The 25,876-nt window shown below is 33.1% G+C and overlaps 1 protein-coding gene across 1 annotated transcript in view; it reads right to left on the bottom strand.

Moving 5' to 3' along the window:
* Positions 1–25,876, bottom strand: part of PXDNL (peroxidasin like) — a 559,370-nt gene that overhangs the window by 188,813 nt on the left and 344,681 nt on the right. The window contains exon 5 of the mRNA XM_051970215.1: positions 5,282–5,353. Coding sequence (XP_051826175.1) covers positions 5,282–5,353 — 72 coding nt within the window. The remainder of the gene's footprint in view (positions 1–5,281; positions 5,354–25,876) is intronic.

Raw genomic sequence — 25,876 nt, 5'->3', positions numbered from 1 at the left:
TATGAGTAGGCATTGAATTGAATTTTGTTCAGTTGTTACTCTTCATAATGTGAGAAGAGTACTAAACAGTCAAATTCAAGATTCTATTTTCTCTTTAAATATCTGTCCAAATATTTAGATTATGGTCTCATCACTCTGAGTTTTATTATCTTTTACTTAGTGAAAGATACTTCCCAGTAAGCAGTGATCCATAAAAATGAGATTTTGACTATATCTCAACAGGACATCATGAGAAACAGACAATGCTTTTGCTAAACAATATGCAACAATTGAAAACTAATGAGTGTTAGAGTTTTACAGCTTTGGAGTCATTAGTGAATTCTGTTGGGCTAGTAGGTGATGATCTTTTAAGAAACCTCCCACTTTATTTTCAGTTGATTGAGCACTCTCAGCAGGGTTATTGAACTCACTGGCTGTGGCACAACTGATTCTGACTGTTTGTAGTTATTAAAAACCCTATGCTACTTTTCAATAGAATAAGGTTTTAAGTTCAGGGTATAACAGTCTCTGCTAGTTTAGTATTAGTAGATATAGAATTTTTTTTGTATGTTGACTAATGTATGTTATCTTCAGCATAAACGATCTAAGAATTATTAGCTATCTTGTAGAATCTATTTGAGACACTATAATTGGATACTCAGAAAATATTACATGTGTGCATCAAACTTATTGACTCTTTCAAAGGAAAAAAAATGAAAATGGCAAACAGCTGTTCATTTTGATAGATAAGTCAAAGAAATGATTTTCCTTTAATTTGCTAAAAGCAGCAGAAATCATAATTTTACAATTTTTAAGATATGTATATACCTCAGATTCCTTCAAATCCTGAGGTTTTTTTTTTGAATTAGCACTTTAAAATAAACAAATATAAACACATATAGATAGATTACAGATAAATGTATTGATTACATGTATGCATACATGTATTTACTACATGTAATTTAAATAAAATATAAGTACATTTTAATAAATGTATACATGTGTGTATGTTTACACACATATATGTACACACATGAATCATCATTCCTCACCATTCATGATGTTAATAACTTTTTCCTCTTTATTTGTGAAGAAATTCAAAAGATTAAGAGAAAAGATTGTTCTAGACTTGAATTAATTGACTTATGTCCCAGGTCAGTAAAAGTATTTTTCAAAAATGTCAGAAGAGAAAGGTCCAGGTCTTTCTTTCTGAAGTAATTTGACAGGGAAAATAAAAATGAAGACAGGCTAGTTAGAAGAGTCAGACATGTAGGTCATGCTAACAGGCTAGGATTAAATATATGGTCACTGAGATATGGAGCAGAGTTAAACAATAAAATGAGGACCCAGAAAGTCTGGCCAAGAAGTCAATGATAATCCTACCTGAGCTATGGGGAAAATAATAGAGAAAACTTTTTTGATCCCTTGAGATGGTATAGAACTAAAGAGATGGGTAAAAGGCACATATAAGAAGTTCATAGCTATGCAAGACCATAACTACAGCCACAACAACTAGCACTAAAAAATACAATGAGCCAACATCCTAAGTGAGCTTATAAAAAAACTCAGGAGTAAGTAAGGGCAGTGAGATAAAATATACTTTTTTAGGATTTAAGAAAAGGAAGAGAAATATAGAATAAAGGATTGAACAGAGGCAAAATAAAAGAGATTTTTTTTAAAGAATAAATTATTTAATTGCAGAAAGAACCAACAGATGGAAATATTGAAGATAAGTGAGATTTAGGAATTGATTAATTGGGGCAATTCCCAAAAAGGAATAGGATAGAATGTGTCAAGAATTCAAATGGAAGAATTAACCTTGACAAGGAAAAATGTCACTTTATCTGCTGAGACTGGATGGAAGCAAAATAGGATGCATGATAATGCTGAGAAATCATGGGAAATGTCCACTGAGAGAATGTTTTTAAAGGATTAAGTAAGTGGAATAAGGGATATATAGAGATTCAAAAGGATAAAAAGTAGAAGGAGGATATTCTAGATACAGGAATCCGTATAATCCATCTCCTTTTATTAACCTTGTTTTCATTGGCAATATAATTTATCCTACAGCAAAGGGCTGAAATTCTGAGCAGATGCACTTGGACAACTGAGCATTTAAGGACAATACTCTATTAGTATTTGCTTGGAAAATGGCCTGCCCCACTATTCTGTGCTGGTTTGATCTGTTGGTATATACAGAGAATTGTAGGAGGGATTATAGGGTAGAGTAAGACAAGACAGCGTTATTTTGGGGGGAAGACAAAGAGGAGAGGTCTGGAGATTCCTGTGTCCATTCACTTAACTTCTACCCCTAAAAACCAAGAATAAAGATCAAGGGCTTTTACTTATCCTGACTCCAGCTGATTCTAAGGCACCCAGGGTGCTAACTCAGTCTTCATAGCCTACTATGCAAATCATTATAAGAAGGTGCAACCAATTCACACCAGTATCTCTCTATTGCCTTTTGGAGTCTTTCTCAGTTTTAACTCTTTACAGATTGTTATAATGAATACAGTACAGGTCTTTCAGGCAAAAAATGGAGAAACTGTGTTGATTATTACAGAGATCTTGCAAAACTTAATCAAGAACAAGGTCATATACAGATTAACTTTTTTTATTTTTTGACAATTTTTAAACTGGACGATTAGGGGCATGTTGTGGATATGTTTTATTCAAGATTGCAGAGACATATTTGTCAAAATTACTAATTTTATTCCTATATAAAGATGGAGAAATGTAACCTAGGTGATAATAAAGTATAGTGGCTTTAGAAATGAAAAGACACATAGTTATAGAAGATTTGGTGTCATCTTAGAAGAAAGGCTTCAGCAGAGTATTCCAAAGAATCTGGGCTTGTCCCCGTGCTTATTAACAGGATTAATCAATAAATTGAATGAAGACATGAATTGCCAGTTTATCAAATTTCCAAGTGATAGAAGGGAACTATAACTAACATACAGGAGACAGAAGACAAGTTCCAAAAGGATATTGTCAGAGTGGAGCATTTGGCTACAATGCAATACTACAACACTATGCAATGGTAAGCAATACACATTTATTTTGAACTTGCTATGTGCCAAGAATTGGGCTAAACTCTGGAGATGTAAATAAGGTTTTGCAAATTCCTGTGCTAAAGAAATTTATCATCTAATGGGGAATACAGTACACAAAACCAAGCTGAAAAGTGAGGGCCCTATAAGTACCTGAGACTAGGGTATAATGATGGTTGAGTCAAAACCAAGCAGAACAACTGATAAAAAATAATGTTGATGCTAATTCTGAGCCCTCTATAAAGGGAATCTTTGCGAGTTTTTTTATTTAATTCTACTTTCATTAAATAAAATGAAACTCCATAGAGATAAATGAATTTTTTTCACATTTGGATTCAAAACATTAATTTTGCAAGTATATGAACATGACATGGCTAGAAGATGATTCTTCTGTAAACCTCTGCAGGGCTTATTAGTGGAGTACAAGTCCATGTGAGTAAAAAGTATGATAGGGCTGCCTACAAAATTAATATGATCTGAGCTGCATTAAAATGAGCTTAGTGTGCTGAACAAAAGAGCTGATAACCTACATTAGGCAGATGACACAGTGGATAGAATTCTGGATCTAGAGTCAGGAAGACCTGAGTTAAAAGTCAGCTTCAAATACTGACTTCTTATCTGTGTGAACCCAAGCAAGTCACTGAACTTTTCAGTGACTGAGAGTGACTATACTGAACCTCTGTAAAATGTGGATCATAATAGCACCAACCTCCAAGGGTTGTTGAACTCGAGGATGAATGAAGTTAGATATCTGTAAAGTATTTTGCAAACTTTGAAGCACTAGATAAATGCTTAACTACTCTGCTTTGAGAATTGCTTTCAGCTTGGAATATCCATTTTGAGGAGAATATGTTATGAAGAGTTGCCCATGAAGGGCAACCAGGATAGTGAAGGCTCTTGAGTTCATCTCAACAAAAGGATTAACTTTTGTTTTGGGGGGAGGCAGAGGAATGGAGAGCTATCTGAATGGTTGTCAATGGAAGAGGGATTAGTCTTGTTCTATTTGGCCCCAGAGAATAGAAACAAGAGAAAATAGTAGAAGGTGAAAGGAAAATATAGGAGAAGCTTCCTAATAATGAAAGCTATCCAACTGTAGAATGAGTTGACTTAGTAGACTTTAAGGCTTATATGAGTATTATATGATTTCAGATGAATAATATATAGATATAGATATAGATGATATAGATATAGATATAGATATAGATACATAAAATATGTATATGTAACACACATTGTTTTATATATAGTTATCCTTTCCACATTGCAACTTGTCCCCATTACCATTTTGATATATCACAGGGTTGGCATAAGAAATTAAATGGGAATTTGGGGGGAATTTTATAGAAACAGAAAATTACACAGAATCTATGACCAAATATTTAATCTGAATTTCACAGTATACTTCATAAAAGAAAAAGAACAAATTTTAAACTTCTTCTCTGTTATGAAGGGAGGACCAAAAGATTCTATATGGATTTTCCAGATCCCAAAGGCAAAACACTCCAATCTCCTCAATGTGGAAAGGATAACTATATATTTATACATATGCACACATATTTATGATAGATGGATGGATAAATACATAGATAAACTCAAAAATACCATGTTTTCATATGTATATAATAGCCAGCTACTTAAAATTAGTGTAAACTACCTTAAAAAAGGGAGAGAGATTGATACCATGAGCCTATTTGCATATAAATAGATTATTGCAGGTACAAAGAACATCCATGTGCCCTTGTTAAAAGCTATTTGGGTTCTGAATGCAGAAATTAGTTCTCACACAGAACCCTTCACAATTCAGCTGTTTGATGTAAATGGTTTATTTTCTAACTATATAGCTCAACTTTTGCTTTAAAAAATAGAAGAAAGAAAAAATATTTTCCTATGAGGCTACCATTATAAAAATGTTATAATTCATTTAAGCTGCAGTTCAGCTCAAATCTCAAAGCATCTTTTAAAAGGTGAAATTAAAATACAGGGCATTCTCCTTCCAGCAAAGAAGAAGGAAAAGAAGTTCTTGGCTAATCAGAAAGCAATGAGTCCCCAAAGGCTCTCTGGTTTTTCAAGTATAAGTTGCCTGATTACTATTCTTTGTTTCCCTCACCGTAGATAGTAAGTGGAATCTGTGTCTCTTAGACTTCCTGGAGAACAGTCTGCGGTGGGCCAAAAGGTCAGTCACTGGCTCTGGATCATCAAGGCAGGTTAAATAAAGAAAAAGAAAACAAGATGCCAGAGAAGACACTACTCACAATCTCTCCAATTTCTGAAGGTCTTCAAAGGTTTCTGGCTGAAATGTTTCTATTTGGTTGAAGTGAATATACCTGGAAGGAACAAAACAAAGAGTTAGGAATGCTTCATGCTGAGAGCAGCAATTACCAGCTTGTGAGGAATTGACATTGAAGGAGAAAATACTTCTGACCCAAAGTACTAGCAACACTTGGAAATAAGAAACTTTGTAGGATCCTTGATCACTTTTTTTTTTCACCTGCTGACTGCCAAATTCTGTCTAGGACTTTGCAGAGAAAGGTGAGACTGATACCTGGATGTAAAGAGCAGCCTGAGACTTAGTACTGGAAGGACAGGAAGTTGAGAGTTGGCAGATAATGTCATTATTTGATTTAATCATTCAATTAAAATAAAATCAATTTGTATGATATTTAGGATTAGGTCACTGTAGGTAGGTCGTTGGCATTAAATATAAGAATAAATTGGCATTGCTGAAAGCAACAATCCCTTTTATTTATTGTATGGGGATAGGACTGGGGGGTGAGGGGGAAGTGAGGAATGGGAGAACAAAGGGGAGTGCTATCGGGCTTACATGGAGATACCTTTGCAAAGGTAGAAAGGAAAGGAAAATAAAGGCAGCCCACAGATAAACACACACATACACAACACACACACACTCACACTCACAAGCCCACTAAGTTCTAATACTTTGTAATCAGAGCAGTTCATCAAAGAAATACTTCCAAAGCAAAATTGGCTAAAGATAAGTCAATAATATAACCGGGGCATCACTAGAAAATCTTATATTCCATGCCTTTCTATTAGACCAGGGGTGGGAATGTCTGGCTAAGAAGGCCCTCAAAATCACTGGATCTGGCTCTGCCTGCCAAGGCAACTGCAGAGGATGATGAGCTAAAAACTGGGAACAACATCTCTCCATGCTTGAGTTTTTAAGTTGATAATTTTGTATGGCCAGGAAATGACATTATAAATATCCAAATGACCCTTGGAGGAAAAACCAAGCTTTAGGCCTGTTTTAGGCCATGCCAAAAATAAGAAACCCAAGATGGTCACACAAGAAGCTGCTCCACGGGACTTGGAGCATAGCTTTATCAAGTTCTCATTGAATGCTCATGAGCCCATCTTTTCTAAGAGTAAGATCATCTACAAAGTCAGGATAGTCCAGGTATTTTTTAAAGGAAATTTCAAGATCACCTCAGGTAAGGCTGATTGGCTTCCTGCCTTTGAGGTTGCAGGCTTGAAATGTCAATCAGCATTTCCAAAAAGGGACAAGTGCCTCTTTGATGGTTGTGACTACTTAAGGGAGCTAATGACTGACCTGAGAGGGTGTGTAATCCAAAAATTAGAGGGAAGAAGGTAGATGTCATTCCAAACTTCCCGAAAAATCTCGTAAGGATTATTCCAATACAACCAATATTTTAAAAAATTAGAGACCACAGAACCAGGAAAATGGAATTTGCCAGACAGAAATAGAAGTTTACAATAGTGGGGGATAAAAGAGAAAGGACAGAAACAGAACCAAGTAGCAATGATATGAGTAGAACATAAACAACTTATTAGACAGGGAAATATTAGACCAGAAAAATGTCACTTTTTTGGACATAAAATAATAATTCAATTAGAAAGAGGTGTTTTGATTTTTTTTTTTAAAGAAATTTCAGAAAAAGCACAACTTGTCTCATTTCCTTCTCACTTAAATTCAATTCACTTGCATGTCATGGTACTAATTCCCTGATGTCATAGTCGTCTTGGAGAATGAAGGACAATTTAAGGAGAAATTAATCATATAGGACTTTCAATAGGAGTTAACTAAGTACCATAATGGACATTACCCTCATCTATAATTTTACAAAAGATACACTCTTCCAATGGACATTTCTTGTATCAAGACTGTATAAAAGTTGAAGCATAACATTTAATCTCAGTGAAAGTTTTTTTTTCCCCTGGGAAGCAACCTTTCTGATATCCTAACTTAATGTAGGTATAGATCTTAAATAACCTGGAGGATTAAATGATTAACTCCTATATTTGAAGATATCTCTCAAGAGTCAGTTGTCTCAAACAAGCTTGTGGCTTGTGATTGTTTGCCCTTAGTTCTCAGAGAGGTCTATGGCATCAGGAAGATGATACCATAACATGCAAGTGAATTGGATTTATTAGATATCAGCCAAGTCTTGGATGAATTACTTGATAAGTGTCTGAAGTGCTAATTATTTATGTTATACACTTTGGAGATTTCTAAGAGGTAGCGTTTACATTCTATAGGAAATACTTAATACTCTATATTTCTTACCCTGAGAGATTTATATATTACTTTCTCATAGTATAAACTGAAAGTACAGGCAAGGTAGATTAGAAGACGTTCTGTGGATTCAGGAAGTCAGGGTTTCAAGACGTTCTTCTGAAAAAACTAGTTCTGAGATGATGGGCAAGTTACTTAGTCCTATATGTCTCCAGGCACCTCTCAAAGACTCACAGTTTCTCAACTACATAGGAAGAAAGAGTTCTTTATACCAAAATAAAGCATAATCTTTCTCTTCCTTCCTTACTCCATTGTATACCAATGGAAAAACAAATTAGGGATGCCACACTTAATTAACAGGATCACATTTTCTCTCAAGAAATAAGTTTTAATCTACTAATGAATTTAATGAAGTGCTGATTCAGATCTTTGCCATAAAACAAACAAGGGACAGTTTTACTCAAAACAAATTAAAAGGCAGGTGTTACAAATCAGTTGCTTGGACCATAAATGTACATCATATGGTCCCTATAGAATGTTTTATTTTGAATAAAACTGCATCCTGACGGGTCCTCCAGAATGAGGTGTACACCTAAGTAGATGAATTCTTGAAGAACGACTACCAAATATAATAATTTAAGTTTTAATAAAATAGATGCTAAACTGCTCCCTTACTATAATTAGCCACAAGGTTAGCTGCTTACGGCTGCTCTTAATTTCACGTAATAAAACTATGCCATCAGTACAAAGGAGGTGTTTATTTGTCAGCAAAAGATTGTCTCCTGGGACCCCTTTTCAAGTTTACCTGATGCAGATAAAGCCCAACTAGAGAAAGCTAAAGAGAAAACATGGAAAGATAAGTCTAAATGACCCAAAGATAAGTCACATAACTAAATAGTCATCATTAAAATGTCATTTATCAACCCTTATTCTTGAAACTGAGGAAGAATCCCAAAGCCTCACACTGGCTTTCCAGTTTTGTGTCTATTTGTATGTTTAAAAAATAAATGATTTTTTTAGAAGTAGTTTTCCATGTTGCAAGGGGGAGAATTAGTTAAGTCTCTTAGCTTGCTTGCTTTCTTCTTTGCATTACTTTAGTCTCTTATTAGCACTTCCATCAAATAGGAAAAAGGAAAACTTAAACTAATTAATTTTTTTACTATGGAGACCTTGCCAGCATTAGTCATAAGCATGTTTGCATATTTTTCTTAATTATCTGGAACATAAAGACAATGGGGCCATTCTGTCTGCGTCTTTAATCAGATAGCAAGCCAACTAAATTCAGAAAGGAAAAAATGAATACATTTCAAAATAATGACTGTTACCTGAATTTTTTTTTTGTTTTTCTGGGTTGCCATAGTTATAAGCAATATTCAAATGCTGATCCATACAATGCTTTCTAAACTATTACAGTGAGTTTACTTTCTTGCATTTGAAAACTGTTTCTTTACATGTATTTAAAAAGTATCTGTGTACTTTAACATTTTCATAAATATCATATTTCATAAATATGCGTGCTCCTTTATTAAGGAGAAACTTAAGTTCACTACAGACTGAAAAGTGCCAACTACTAGTTGTTGGAATGATATGTTCCCCTAAATACATTTTCCCAATTCCAACATCAAGAACAGAAGTTCAACCATTCTCACCTTTTCTGATAGGTTTCAATTTAATACCTTGTGAGAAAAATAATTGGTATTTGAGTGTCCTCTAATGAATGTGAAAAAAAAAAGGTACAGAAGTAGACTTTATCCCATCAGAAAAGCAAAGCAAATCACTGGGCTCTGAAAGTGGAATTGTGCTTTTTATTGATTTAGGGAATTCCTGGTGAAAAAATCCATTTGTCAATACAGATCTGAAATTGTTCTGTAATTTAGAAATTCTAGTGAGTTGTCTCAGACACCAAGTAACCTGTCCAGGTAAGAAAAACAACATATGCCAGAGTTGGAATTAGAAGCCAGATCAAGATGACTCTGAGACCCTCCCTTTATCCACTAAGTCAGCTGTTACTCAAGATTTTTTCAGAATTTAAAAGAAATTCCTTTAAAAAATTAATCTTTTAATTAACTTTACTGTGAAAATCTTAGACTTTATATCTCTTATTTTACTGTTTTTCCATGTTGCCTTCAGTTTCTTTTTCAGTCTAAATCAAGAGTTTTAATCTGGTATCCAAAGATACACAAAAAGGCCAATCAATGGACAGATTTCAGGGGGTTCATGAACTTGGATAAGAAAAAATAATATTTTTTCTTCAATACAATTTGTTTCCTTTCAAATGATATCTATGTTATTTTATGTATTTCAATAAAATACTATTCTGAGAAGGGATTCATAAATTTCACCAGACTACCAGAGTAATTGGATTAAATTCTACCACTAACTACTACATGATGTTAGGCTAGTTAATTCTCTGGTCTCACTCTTGCATAAGGTTATATGCAATAATAGAAAGATAGAAAAAAGATTGAGGAACCTTATTGTTCAATTACTCATATAAGTGACAACTCCCAACTGAGATAGTTCCAAGTACTTTTTTTTTTCTTGAGGGGGGGAGAGGTTATGTATTAACCTTACATAAATTAATAGCAAAATTCCATTTATGAAAGACTAAACATTGTTATTTTCATTTTTACATATTTGTAAAACTAGGTTACATAAATTAATTGGCACCTTCCTGACCTACCCTATATATTCCAATCGCTATAGCTAAAGTGCTACACACACTTTTAAATCAATGAATTGTTCAAGCTGTATACATCATCTATAGTATAAACTGAAAACTGAGGCAAGAACCTTAAAAAAAAACTTTCTGAACTTATAATGGTTCAGTGTTCGGAAAGGATAGCTGATTTCCTTGGGAAACTTTGAGATATAATTGAGTTATATTACCTCCGTAATTGTGTCACTTTAGTTAGATTTCTCATGACAATATCACAGAATCATTACCCAATGAATGAAAAAGCCAGTCTCACTTCACATAGAATATTTTGTGAGAGAATGCCATTTTTGGAGCATCAACAATGTGATTTCCACTGGCTGGTGAGTGAACATTCACCCACAATACTATCACCAAGTGTTATAGGACAGAAGGACCAATAGACATCTTTCAAATGTAATCAAAATACTTCAAATAAGAATATGTATCCTAAATTAAGAAACAAAAAATTAGATGGAGAATGATTTTCAGGCAGTATCAGTTACTGATATTGACTTATCTTTCAACATGCACTTGCTGAGCCAAATCAAAATAAATGCACTGCATCTAGGAATTGTCTTGGTAACCCTAATCTAGTTTAAGAGTGGAATACAAAAAAAAAAAGAATTGTATTTGTCTTTAACAGTAAAGTTAGGTGGAGAAACAGTTGAATAATAGTCTTTAAAAGCACTACTATCCATTTTCCTAAAGAGAGTGAAGAAAGAAAGTGGCTAATGAAGTCTCAGAGCAGGGAGCTATATGTGCATGGAAAATGAAGGCTCTGAAAGGAAAGGACATTCTCTGTGTATGTTTGTCTGTCTGTCTGACAATAAAAACCTAAATCAAGGAAAGAACATATTGTCATAGAAGTAACCCCCCTTAAAATTTTACTAATTCAGGTTTCAAGTCAGCTGCGTCCTGCTGGACAAATTTCTGGATTTGAAAACAAAGGACTTGAGTTTAGATTTTGCCAATAAGTCTATCACCTGTGTCACTTGGTACAAGTTACTTGTCTGGGTCTCAGTTTCCTCGACTGTAAAAAAGAGAGATAAGACCTAGATGACCTCCTTTTCCCTTCCATCTATCTGTGATTTACTAGTCACCTAACAACTAATGATGACCTCTCTTATTATGACTCAAAGATTCATTGTGACTTATATTGGACTAAAACTTTCTTCTCTTTTCTCAGCATGTCTGGGATTAGAAAAGTTTGGCATGGCTTAGATTCACAACAGTCTTTAGGAATACTCTATTAGACTAACAAATGATTCTTACAATTAAACATCTGGATGCAAGATCATTATTTAGGAAAATAGCAATTTTGACACCATATTTTAAGAAATTTTTTATTAAACTACCATAATCAATGATATGTTAACATTATCATCAATGTCAAGAAAACAATCATATCACATTTAAATATATGTGATTTTAAGGTCAGTAAATGCTATAGATAGAATTTATATTTAATATAATAGTTATTCTGTTCATTATTTATGTTGTTGTTTTTCTTGAACAATAAACTTAGGTGTGGATAGAATATAGGACTTGGAATCAGAAAGACCAAATTTGAATCTTGCCTCTGGTACTCACTACTGGGCTGATCTTGGGCAATTTACTTAATCGTTCTGTACCTCAGTTCCTCACCTATCAAATGGGGACAATAATTGTATCTACCTCACAAGTCTGTTGTGAGGATCAAATAAGTTGACACATGAAAACTCTTTGCAAACTTTAAAAGGTATCTAAATGCCATCAATTTTTACATATCACCTATGAAAGATTTTAAAGTAATTTAAAGATGAAATCACCAAATCAATACTATATAAAATAATAGGAATGGACTTTTTTGATTCCTTGTTTCTATTTAGCATCATAAAATAACTTTTACTAAATAGACATCTACATACACATGCATAATCCTACAGCTCTACTAAAATCCTCTTCTGATGCTTTCTAGTGGCACTGTAATATTCTTAGGTTCTCAAAACCTAGGCCAGTCTTTAATAGTTCTTCCTAAACTGAAAAAGCTTCAAATGCAATAGTGGCAATTGACATATGCTAGTCCTTGATCATTTCTTTGCATTAAACTTTTTTTTCTCTTGATGGCCTCATCAGTTATCATGAGTTTGATTAGTGTCTCTATGCATATGAATTCTAGATTTATATATCCATTCCTGGTGTTTCTCCTGACAACCATTCACACATTACCACATGCCTATTAATTGTAGATGACCAAAGAGATATTTTCTAAACACTTCAAACTTATTATGTTCAAAACAACTCATTATCATTACCCCTAAACCTTTTTTCCTTTAACTTCTTTGTTTCAGGAAAGGGTAACACCATCTTCCCAGTTACTCAAATTTACAACCACAAGTCATCCTTGATTTCTCACTATCACTTCACCACCATTCCTATCTCCTTTTAGTGCCAAACCTTGAATTCTGCTTCCATAACTCTCATATTTGTCTCCCTTTTCGCCCATTCAGATGGCTGCTATACTAATTCAGAAATTTATGACTTCTTGTCTGGACTTTTGAAAGAGACAAATCAATCTTCTCCAAATATTCTTCACACAATTGCCTATGTGATTTTTAAAAAAGAATCTAACAGTTTCTAATGAAGAAATTAGTCTCACCAAAATGGACTGGACCAATTATTTGGTATCAATGATATCAATTTCATTTGAAAAAATAAATGTAGAATTCAAATCTCATAATATTAAAGAACAAAACTCTGTATAAAATAATCTGTACAAAATACTTCCCTGGGTCAGTGTTAAAAGTAATTTGTCAAAAGGAGACATAAATGGAGGTACATCAATATAGTGCCAAAATACATTTTATAGAAAATACATTGCCAAGAATAAACAAATATAAACTCTGAGAAAGTTAGTTTGCAAATAAAGTTGTGCTTCCCCATTGAAAGTGGGGGGAAATTATTTCAATAGAAATGGACAAGCTATAATTGTAAATTTGCCATCATCTGCCAAATGGATAATCTGGGTGAGTGCATGGAGAAGGGAACTGAATGGAAGGTGGAAATCATGCTAAGTGGCCCCTTGTCTTTAAAAGCTTCTTTAAGCTTTATTATTATTAATAAAGTTTGGTCTCTAATTACTCAAAAAAATAAAATTATGCTAACTTTTTACACAGGGCCAAATATGTCACTTTCCTGTTTAATAAACTGTTTCTTTAGGGATAAATGAAGTTTTCCTTGTGTGGCATTTTATGCCTATAACTCAACACTTTTCCTTTCCAGCTAATTTTTGAAAGTCTCTTCACTGTGTCGATTACAGTTGATGCATTTTTTGGCCATGTCAACTCTTAAAACATAGATTGGTGTCAATATGAGTCATTGGAGGGAAGATATTCTATATAAAATCATTGAACCTCAGAGTATTAAGAGGTAAATCTATATATGGTTCTGAACAAGTGCTAATCTAAATGTCATTGTAACCATTGCTTCCCAACTCCCAACCCACACTACTGGCCCACTAAAGAGCAAATACAGATATTTTCAATTTATCTTTGAAAGGCTGAGGGCAGAAAGTTCTGCCTGCTTCTAGCCTTATATGGATCCTTGCTGTGTTGAGTCTTCCCAGTTAGTTGCTGAGCCAGAAAAAATGATGATACAGGGTTCCACACTTGGTAGAAAAGTTGGACATTCAGCTGGAAGGCTTCATGGAAACAACTTTTGAAAAGACAATACATGACTCCAATTGAGGGTCTTTGCCATCAGAATGGCAACTAGGAATATCTGCTCCCCACATAGAGCATAGACTCAATGAACCAAATAAGTACCTGAGGTCCTTGCCTGCCTTATCTCTTCTACTATATAACCTTTCTTTTAGAAACAACCTTGTGAACATGAAAATGTCTTTGGAGGTCTTAAAGTGATAGCAAAAAGGGCAAAAATCAACCAAAGTTTGAAGTTACAGTTGTTGTAGGAGGATAAGGTTTTCAAATAAAGAAAAATATCAGCACTGAAAAGCAAAATTTCCTAGGGAAATGAAATCTTTTGATATTTGATTGGACTAAACTTAATGAAGATAAAATGTAAGTTATCAACTTAGTAGCTTTCTACAAATTGTTTATGTCCCAAATAAGCCTGAATATTAGCATTCTAATTGAATATACTAGTAAACATAAGTTACTGGATTATATTCTAATCATTCTCTAATATTTATTATTATTTTTCAGGAACGATTGGGGAGGAATAAGCTACTAATTTATATTAATATAATGTATATTTTTTAAAACAAGTCTTTCCCTTTCTGGAGAGAGTCCTTAGATTTTGAGCCCATAACCATTTCTATAATTAGAATTATTTTTTAAATGATAGCTTTCTTTGGAATAACTGAGGTGATAGTGAAGAGCCAATGAATGTGAGAACTGGATACCTTATTTCCTCTTAGAGAAGTTAGACAATCCCAGAGCAATTAATCAGATCAAATACAGATGACTGGTAAAAAATAGCAGAGGCACAGGTTTCTCAGACCCTGTGGTCCCAGTGCCTAGCTAGCCATTATACTGGATTACTGACTATACTTATTTGCCCCTAATGGTTCTCTAGGGTAGAAGTGGAAAAAAAGAAAAAAATGTATATAATTTTGTTGTATATTTAAAAGGAATAGTAAGTTGTGCAAAGTAGATTTGCAGTTTCATGTGAAATTCTTTTTTATTGTATTATGTTATAGAGTTGCTTACTGCATAGGTTAAAAATAAAATAAATTTTAAGTGATGATGATGTCACTTACATGGAATACTTATAAAGACACATATCTAGCCATTCTAGAGGCTATACTATAAAAGCAAAATTATGGAGTTATACACTTATCTGGAAATGCTTTAATGAAAATGCTAAAAGAAAATGGGAAAGGAGATAATCTCTGATTTTCTCTCTGTTTTATGATTCCACAATATATGTGATATATACATTAATAATGCAATAAAAGATAAGGCAATATGTTCTGAAATATGTAATATATAAATAAAATATATATGCACATATTTATAATATGTGTATGAGTATGCATATCTATACATTAATATATAGATATGAATATATTACAGAGAAAGGCTTATCAGTCCAATTTCATGTAACTGGGAAAAGGAAAATCTGAGCTCTTGTTTGATTTCTTTAAAAAATGAAAAGCATTCGGAAAAAAATTCCTAAGACTTCAAACTTTTCTCAAATGGAAATGTTGCCTTTTCAGATAATGAGTCTTTAATTAATTAAGATTAATTGAAGTAGAGTCTGAATCACATGGGGAAAGATGGACTTTTTAGTGTCCTTTAACCAATACTGAGAGTTAATAAGTATGTGTTAGAAGAGCTTTACAGGGTGTGGAGTATATCAAAAAGTCCCAGAGTTCATAGTGAGAAGAAAAGAATTTCAGTCAGCCAAAAAAGAAAAAAAGGAATGCAGAGATGTCAGAAAAGCAGAAAAGTAGGCAGTGAGTTGATCTTGAAACTAAGAAAGAGGAACACAGCTTTGATGATATAATCCATACAACTTCTAAAAAGGAAGATAATGTTGGGAAAAGAGCAAGCATGAAAGGCCTCTAGTAGAGGTGTTTTCATAGACTACTATGGAATGTAGTGAAGGAAAGAATAAAATGATCTAAGATGTGCATGTCTAAATTTGGGATTTTGCTTTTGCTTTCAGAGATCAAAATTAAAGAGAGATACACAGGATTGCACCTAGTGGCTAAGGGTGCCTGTGTGTGGAGTGAATAGAGATGCAATAATTATAATTCACATTTATACAGTGATTTAAGGTTTGTAGAGTATTTTCCTCACTATACTAGAGGCACTGTGCATATTTTTGATAAATAAACTGAGGCTTAAGGAGGCTAAATGCCTTGTTCATTATCCTACAGCACTGAACCCAGGATTCAAACATAGGCTTTCTTTGCCCAGCTTTTTGCATTCTCCCTTACTACAATCCCCTACACACACACACACACACACACACACACACACACACACACACACACACACAATCTCACACCACATGTACAATATGCTGCCAACTTAGGGAAAGTTATATTTAAGACAAATTAAACTGTACAAATTCATTCCCATTGTTTCTAAAATGAATCTCAAGGGCAGCTGGAAGTAGGTATAGAAGTAAAGAAGAGTGACCCTTCTTCCTTTGCCTTGCTAACAGTGGGGGAGTGATAGTTATGGCATATTTATAGATAAAAGAATTGCGATATGAATATGGATACGGGTAAGAACTCTGGGTCTTCTTTAGCTGATTCAGACTCTCTCTTCTTCAACAGCTGAGAAGCTACACTGCAACTACTACCCAGTTGCCAAAAAGGGCAGGAGAGTTAGGACAATTGCTTCCATTTTCAGTGAAAAATGATTCACAGGATATGATGAATTGGTACAATAGTATTAGATTATTTCCTGAAGGGAAAGGAAAGAATACGGCATGTATCAGTGATCAGTATTACTTTAAGTAAATATACATAGTTATCTCTCTTCCTATTTCATCCTGAAAGACTGATATAATAATCTATTTGAAATATCCTGTGTAAAGAATTAGTCTAGTTGCAATAAATATAGTGCTTTGCAAGCTGTCTTCACATATATGAAAAGAGGTTCAAGATACTTCTGGTAATTCAATTTCTCAGTGGACCTTTTGTTGTTGATTTGTTCTTGTAATTGTTTTATCAGTCATGTCTGATTCTTTCAGATTCCATTTGAGTTTGTTTGCACAGATATTGGGATCATTTGTCATTTCCTTCTCCAATTCATTTTACAGATGAGGAAATGGAAGCAAACAGGGTGAAATGACTTATCCAAGATAACAAGAGAGCCAGCATTTGAACTCAGGGTCTCCTGATCCCAGGATTAGTACTTTATCTCCTGCACCACCTAGCTTCCTCTAGGATTTGAGAATCAGTGATTCTCAAAGATCATAAATTTATTCATTGTAGAATAGTTTCCAATCTGCACTGGAGAAGATATTTTTCACATCAGAAATTATCGATGCCATTGAAATCACAGGTTCAGAGGAGAGGTTATAGGAGAGAAAAGGAAGAGAGAAAAGAGGAGAGGAGAAAGGAAGGAAGAGAGAAACAAAGAAACAAAGACAAAGAGATATGAGACAGGGAAAAGGAAAGAGGCAGAAGAAAAAGAAAGGGAGGGAGAAGCAGAGACTGTGAGAAAATAATACAGTTTTGGTCATCAGGCCCAATCCATACTTGAATGAAAAGACATTCTACCACATTCCCCTCAAAGTCAACTAGTCTTTAAGCAAAGACTAGTGAGAGGGAACTGTCCCAAAAAAAAACTCCTTTTATCTTTCAAGGCATTACATTCTATTTGGGGACAATTCTAAGTTCCTTATATCAAACTGAAATCTGAAATATGCCTTCTCCCACACAGAATACCTTCAAGTACTTTCAAGCTATCATATCTCCACTTAATATCATTTCTCCATGAAAAATTTTCACGTTTTTTCTAATACAGTCTGATTTTAGTTATTTTACCATTGAATTGCCTCTTCATGTGTTCAAAGTTATTAATATTCTTTCTAGAACTAAATATGACACTTAAGATATAGTCTGACCAGGTCAGGGAGTAACAGAATTGTAATCTCTTCTCTTTTAAAATACAATAACAGCACCTTACCATTTTTGTGCTGCCATGTCACATTTTCTAACTCAGATTGAACTTGTTCTTTACTAAACTTCCTCAGTTTTTATCAGATAAAAAGCTAAGCTAGCAATTCCTCTCTCATCTTATAGTTTTGGAGTAAACCTAAATGAAAGACTTTATACTTGCTCCTATTAAATTCCAGCTCAATGGATTCAATCTAACATTTTATCTTATCAACAACTTTTTGAATTCTGAAAGTCATTCAGTGTGTCTGTTATCCACCTTAGCTGTGAGATATCTACAAATTAGGTAAGCATGCCAACTATAGCTTTAAACTTTTCTTGATAAAAATGATGAACAACATAAAGTGGCACTCTACCGGGGAATGTCTTCCAAGTTGTCATACAATAAAACCATCCATGACTATTTGAAGAGTTTAGATATTTCATATGTTTTGAAAATAAAAAGCTTAAAAAAAAAGTTTAGATCTTCAACCAATCATATTATCTTACAGTTGATAATAGTAAAGGAAAATAATGCTAGACTTTATTAAAACTGATTTCAAAAATGTCAGAAAAAAAACTAGAGGTATAATTACATAGGCAGGGACTTTACAAGGGAAAATGGCTCAAGAAATGGGAAACTTTAAAAATGTCATTTCATTTTATTTTATTTATTAATTTATCATTAACTTCCAAATAAAGAAGAAAAAGTGACATAAAGAAACAATGGAAATTCTTTAATGGGCCTAGATTTTAAAAGGAATACCAAAAAAAACTGGAAAGAGGGGTAATATAATCAAGAAGTAGTACAAAAAAGTGAAACAAATTTAATTCCCATATTATACACTAAGTAATGAATGACATTAGATAAGATATTTATTTACCTTCACCTTTAATTTTTAAAATGGGTATTGCAGAGGGCTGGAACTCTGAAAAGGTGTAACTTAAATCTAGAACAGCAGAGTACTTAAGGCCTACTTAACTACCTACTCAATGTGAGATAATGGTTCTATAAACATATGCTTAGATGATATGATGATGTGATGGCTCTCCTCAAGATTGGCTCCTGCTGAATATGGTGGGGTGAGGTAATTGTAGGGAAGGATTAAAGCGCTGAGAGAGAGTGTCAGAGTCTCTCTGCTGCAATACGCTCAGCTGGGAAGACTTCAGGCTCCTGATTCCAGACTCCAGGATCCATCTTTGACAAGCCATGTGGCAGCTTGCCTGCCTCCTTTACTTCTCCTCCTAAAGACCAAAGACTTTGATCCTGACTCTAATTGATCCTGAGGCTCTCCAGAGAGCTAGCCCAGACATTACAGATATCACACCTATAGTACTTGCTTCATAGGGAAATCATTCTGGGATCAGGTAGGCAAAGAACTCATAAAGGTCTAGTATTACTCTACTTTTATTAATAAGTTTCAATTTTCAAATAGGAACTTTAATGAGGCAAAAATGGCATGATTATCAAATTTTAGGCTAGCATAAATTCATTAGAGATAATCAATATGTTATAATATGATAGATTCAGAATTTTTTTAAAGGAGGTATCTCGTCAGACTAGAACAGTGACTTGGATTTAATAAGCATCCTTTATATGTATATGCAAAAATATATAAAACTAATACACAAGTTGCCAAAGCATATGGACAAATAGTTCACAAAAAGAATTAAAAATTATTAACAACCTTAGTCCAGACTGCTTTAAATTACCACTGCTAAAAGAAATACAAATTTTAAAAAACTGTAAGAATTCATTTCACACATTAAATTGGAAAATTGTGCCTCAATACTCCTTTTTGTGGGTAGCAAATAACTAGAAACACAGTAGAACCCTATTGTTGGTGAATTGTTCAAAAAACTGTTGTGCTTGAATATAATGAAATCTTGTTCTAAGAAATTAAAATATAAAAAATTCAGAGATATATACAGAAATTTCTATGAACTGATACAGAGCAATAACAACAAAAATCACAAGTAACAAGATATTAGGGAAAATAATATATAATAATGACCAAAATGTGAAGGAAATAACAAGAAAATGGACCTGAATAATTATACTGACAAAAGTTGACCCTGGAGAACAATTGAGAAAATACATCTCTGTCTCATGTACTCCACAAGTGGACAAATATGGAAATGATATGCTGAATGTGCTATTGGATACAGCTGATTTTAGATAGCTTTTTAACTATTGATTTTTCTCATTTTTTAATATTTGCTCCCATGGATGACTTACTGGATAGAAAACTGAGAAGCGATACATATTCAGGTGTTGAATACTTCCTCAGTGAAAATTTTCAATGAATGACTACTTAGGAATTCGGTATAGTGTTCAAATGTGGCGTAGATGATCATTTTCCAAGGTTCTTTTCAATTTTGAGATTTTGTGAATCCTGAATTTTTGCATGTATAAGCAAGATATCTGAATTGGAGAATTTATATACTCAGGAAAAGCAGGGAAGTAGAAACAGTTTGGAAAAATAATGTATAAAATTAGCATTTGATCCATTACAATTATACAAAGTCTTCATGGCAACAAAAAAGAGTGAACAAAACTCAGCTTTTTAAGATTCTATTGAAAATCCATACACATGCTATGTTCACCTTTTTTCTTTTTCTTCTGTTTTTTTTTTCTCTTGTGGGTTTTCCCTTTTTTTTTTAATTTATCTCTCCCAAAATGATTCATAAAGAAATGTATATTTTAAAAGAAAAATATATATATTTTAAAAATTAATATACATGTATAACCAGAAAAAAAACACTTTTAAAAAGTAAAATGCATTTGTACCATCTTATTTTCCTTCTTTTAAATCAGTACTGACTTATATAAGGAAAATCTCATTCCATTTTTCTGTATTATCTAGTAAAAAGTAATACATTATAAATACTTTAGCGAGTAATTAAAATTTTAAATGGATATTCTATGAAAACATTGGTCAAATTCAATCTTTTATTATGATATATATACAAAATTTAATAATTTTTGGCTTTCTATTTGAAATTGATCAAATTGCAAAGGGCCATTCATTCAGAAACACGATTTAAATACTCTCATAAAAAAGGCACTGATTAAGGTACATCTCACTTCAGTGGAAAAGAGGAAAGATTTTATATCAAGTCAGAGATTCTTAAGATTTGATGTGCCCCAAGAAGTTAATTCCACCAGAATTTTGCAGTTAAAAGATCACTACATTTGAAATCAGAATATAAGGATCTGAATTCTGTTATTTACTTATATTATGACCATATACAAGTTGCTTTAGTTACATGGCCTTCCATTTCCTTAATTCTAAAACAAAGTTGTTAGACTAGATATTCTCTAAGTCCCCTCCCTAGCTCTCAAAATCTAATGATTTTATGATCTTTAAAACCTCAACCTAATTAGAAAATTCTTCAACTAAATCGACAAGTTGTCATTTGTCCTTTACTTAAAAAATGGCTAGTAGGAAAAAAAAAAAAAACCAAAAATCCCAAGACAGAGAACCCAATCTAATTTTGGATACATCTAATTGTTATGAAGATTTTCTTTAGGTTGTAATTAAACCCTGTTTGCAATATTTATCAATTTAGGTTGATTTCTCTAAAAATATTTCATCCCAACACAGAAGTCCAAAGAATCTTTGCCTGTATAATTTTTCCTTTGCTTAAATACGTGAAAGCTGAGTATCTAAATAAAGAGATCTTGTGTAGTCATGTAGACTTAACTAGCCTTCTGACAAGAATTTCTCTATTTTCAGAAATAGTTCTCCTTTCACACTCTTCTAAATATTATTCAGTCATTTTCAATTGTGTCTGACTCTTCATGACCCTACTTGATATTTTCTGGGCAAAGATACTGGAGTGGTTTGTCATTTCTTTCTCCAGCTCATTTTATAGGTGTGAAAACTTATAGGTGAGGAAAACAGGTTAAAATGAGTTGTCCAGAAGCGTACAGCTAGTGTCTCAAACCAGCTTTGAACTCAGGAATATGAGTCTTCCTAATTCCTCCAGTTCTGAGAACAATCACTCCGCTGTTCCACCTAGTGACTTACTACTCCCCTGGTAACTTGGAGTCATAACAAGTTGAAAAAATAAAAATAAAAAGGCTCCTGGGGAACTAAAGCTCTAATTCCTGCTACTTACTATACTACACTTTACTACATTCTCACTTTGAGATTTATTGATCTAAAATCTTCCAAACACAAAAATGAAAAAACTCCTATAATCACACATTGATAAAAAGTTGATTTGTAAATATCATATGCTAGATTCATAATACCAAAACTCAATTGAACATGCTCAGTTTTACTGGATTTCTTTATCTTTCTTCATATTATTAGGTTCTATACTGGAGTACTTATAGCATTTAAATAATTACATTTTAAAAGCTATATAATAGCTTTCACTATTTCTGAAGGAGTTTTTCAATTACTTGGCTTTAAGGCTGGAATTTTAGCATTATAATTTAAGTACTTCATGACACCTTTTTTTTCAATTATAAAACAAGAAAAAATGTAACCAGTTTTGGATGGAATTTCTTATCTTTATTTCTGACTGTGAAGTAATATATCATAAGTTTCAGAAGGAGAATGAATTATGCAGTTTTAAAAAGTAAATTCTAGAGAATCCCCCTGAGAACATAAAATATAAAAAAGTAGGAGACCAGATTCCCATAATCTGTGCCAAAGAACCATGTTAAATTTCTTTGTCAGTCTATGTAAAATATCTGATATGCAAGATTTAAAACAGACCTTTAATTTTTAAAAAATTACAGAACTCCTTTTGATGAGAAATGTAAGTTCAAATCATCTGTCCTAATAAAGTTAATTTTCTATTGGTTATACAACAGGTAAAATGGCATTTAAGTAAACTTTTACTTCTACATAGTGACAGTGAGAGAGATAAATTACACTCTTACTGGAATATGATTACGTTTCTATTTCTCTCATAAAGTAAAAGTTTTGATATTAAAAAAAAAAAGCTGACCTGAAAAGTAATTTATTTTTTTCCATTACTGTCATGAATAATTTCTGTTGGTAATGTTTCTATCCCAGGATTACAAATTAGTTAAACTATATTAACATCTCTGAAAAAGTAGTATTGTCCTCATTTGTCTAAAATAAATAAAAGAAATAATTTCTCTTGTCCAAAATTATATAATAGTCTCTAATGTTTCTAGGTTGGGTTTTTTTTTTTGGTTTATTCATTTTTGATTTTGCTCTCAAAGTACTTACAGAAGTGAATTAATTATTTCAGGCTCTGAAGACCTATTATGTAAGCATATAATATTAAGTGGGGCCTTGGTCATAGAAAAGAATTAAAATCTTCCTATGTACTCAGCTTATTGAAAAAAAAATACCAGAACAGGGTCAGTTATGTCAATATTATTCTTTTTATTCATAATCTTATGTATATTATTTTGTGCAATTAAAAATATTTTTCTTAGAAAGATTTCATAGAGTTTATCAGATGTTCAATGTGGTTAAGACACAAAAAGTTAAGAACCCTTTCACTAGAGGAAATTTGCTTATAGCTTGCTATACTAAGAAAGGCAGCTAAGTAGTAAGAGAATAGAGTATTGGGCCTGGGGTCAGTAAGACTCATCTTCCTGACTTCAAATCTGGCCTCAATTACTTACTGTCTGTGTGACCCTGGACAAGTCACTTAACCCTGTTTGCCTCAGTTTCCTCATGTATAAAATGAACTGGAGAAGGAAATGGCAAATTACTCCATTATCAGCCAAGAAAAGTCCAAATGGGATCATGAAGAATCAGACATAAGTGAAAAACAATTATATGACTGAACACTGAAGTGGCTTCCCATGTAGATTTATTTTAGGGGATTGTATTCATTTGGGGTTTTTTTTTTTTTAGAAAAAAAAAGTAGTATGGAGGAGGAAGGAATTTGTGACCAAAGAAGAACTAGAGATCATCATTGATCACAAAATAGAAATTTTTGATTATATCAATTTAAAAAGCCTTTGTACAAACAAAACTAATGCAAACAAAATTAGAAGGGAAGCAACAAACTGGGAAAACATTTTTACAGTTCAAGGTTCTGATAAAGGCCTCATTTCCAAAATATATAGAGAATTGACTCTAATTTATAAGAAATCAAGCCATTTTCTAATTGATAAATGGTCAAAAAATATGAACAGACAATTTTCAGATGATGAAATTGAAACTCCACTCATATGAAAGAGTATTACAAATCACTATTGATCAGAGAAATGCAAATTAAGACAACTCTGAGCTACCACTACATACCTGTCAGATTGGCTAAGATGACAGGAAAAAATAATGACGAATGTTGGAGGGGATGTGGGAAAACTGGGACATTGATGCATTGTCGGTGGAGGTGTGAACAAATCCAACCATTCTGGAGAGCAATCTGGAATTATGCCCAAAAAGTTATCAAACTGTGCATACCCTTTGATCCTGCAGTGTCACTACTGGGCGTATATCCCAAAGAAATACTAAAGAAGGGAAAGGGACTTGTATGTGCCAAAATATTTGTGGCAGCCCTGTTTGTAGTGGCTAGAAACTGGAAAATGAATGGATGCCCATCAATTAGAGAATGGTTGGGTTTTGATATATGAATTTTATAGAATATTCTTGTTTTGTAAGAAATGACCAGCAGGATGAATACAGAGAGGCTTGGAGAGATTTACATGAACTGATGCTAAGTGAAATGAGCAGAACCAGGAGATCATTATATACTTCAACAACAATACTGCATGAGGATGTATTCTGACGGAAGTGGATTTCTTTGACAAAGAGAAGATCTAATTCAGTTCCAGTTGATCGATGATGAACAGAAGCAGCTACACCCAAGGAAGCAACACTGGGAAATGAGTGTAAACTGTTTGCATTTTTGTTTTTTTTTCCCCCAGGTTATTTTTACCTTCTGAATTCAATTCTTCCTGTGCAACAAGAGAACTATTCAGTTCTGCACACATATATTGTATCTAGGATATACTATAACATATTTAACATGTATAAAACTGCTTGCCATCTAAGGGATGGAATGAAGGGAGGGAAGGAAAAAGTTAGAACAGAAGTGAGTGCAAGGGATAATGCTGTAAAAAAAAATTACCCAGGCATATGTTCTGTCAATAAAAAGTTACAATTAAAAAAATAAAGAAAAGAAAAAGAAAAAAGTAGATAGGGTGATTCATGTTTTAATATTGGTGGGGGGGTTGGGGGTAGTAAAGGGAGATTGTTCTTTTTTTATTTGCTGTTAGTTTTTTTAAGAGTCTTAGTATTATTCTGCTTAAAGGGAGGATACATTCCTTTTTTGTACTTGTATCCCTAGAACTTAGCAAAGTGCACTTAATAAATACATGTGGCTAGATTGATCACTTGATTGATTAAAGGGACAGCATGGCATAGTTGATGGTGAGCCAGTTTTGGATCTAGGAAAGAATGTGAAATTATGGAACAATACCATTGAAAAACATTTCTGTAACTTTAAGAGTTTATTTAATTAAGATATTGCTATGCCATTATATGGTGATAAATTCAGAATACAACTACAGTAACCAGAAACAATCTGTTAAAGTCAACATTAATCAAAGCCCAAATTACATTTCCTTTGATTTTTCATCCATCTGGTCTTAACTATAAAAAAACGGGAAAAGACAACAACTCTTCCCAATTAACTGTTAATTCAAAAAGACTTGAAAATGCACCAATTCTATATTATTGACAAGTTCTTGATCTCCACTGACTGGGAAAAGAGCTATAATAAATAAGACTGTAATTAATCTAAACTCTTTACTGTTGCTAACTCAGATCTATGCTGCCTATTTAGGAAAAATCACAAGTCTATGCAAAATCACTCATCAGTGAAAAATATACTATGCAATTCTATAAGTAATTGGGTTAAACTTCATCTTTGTTCCATTCATGTTAGACCAATAATTATTTAATGTTACTGTAGAATTTTAGAGTTGAAAAGGACCTTAGAAGTCATTTAACCCATTACCTTCATTTTTCAGTTGAGGAAAATATGGCCTAAAGAAAAGACAGAACTTTTCCATGCAAGGGCATTCAACT

Source organism: Antechinus flavipes, chromosome 1 (genome assembly GCF_016432865.1).
Source record: "Antechinus flavipes isolate AdamAnt ecotype Samford, QLD, Australia chromosome 1, AdamAnt_v2, whole genome shotgun sequence".
Taxonomy (NCBI): domain Eukaryota; kingdom Metazoa; phylum Chordata; class Mammalia; order Dasyuromorphia; family Dasyuridae; genus Antechinus; species Antechinus flavipes.
This window is presented reverse-complemented; position numbering and strand designations above follow the sequence as displayed.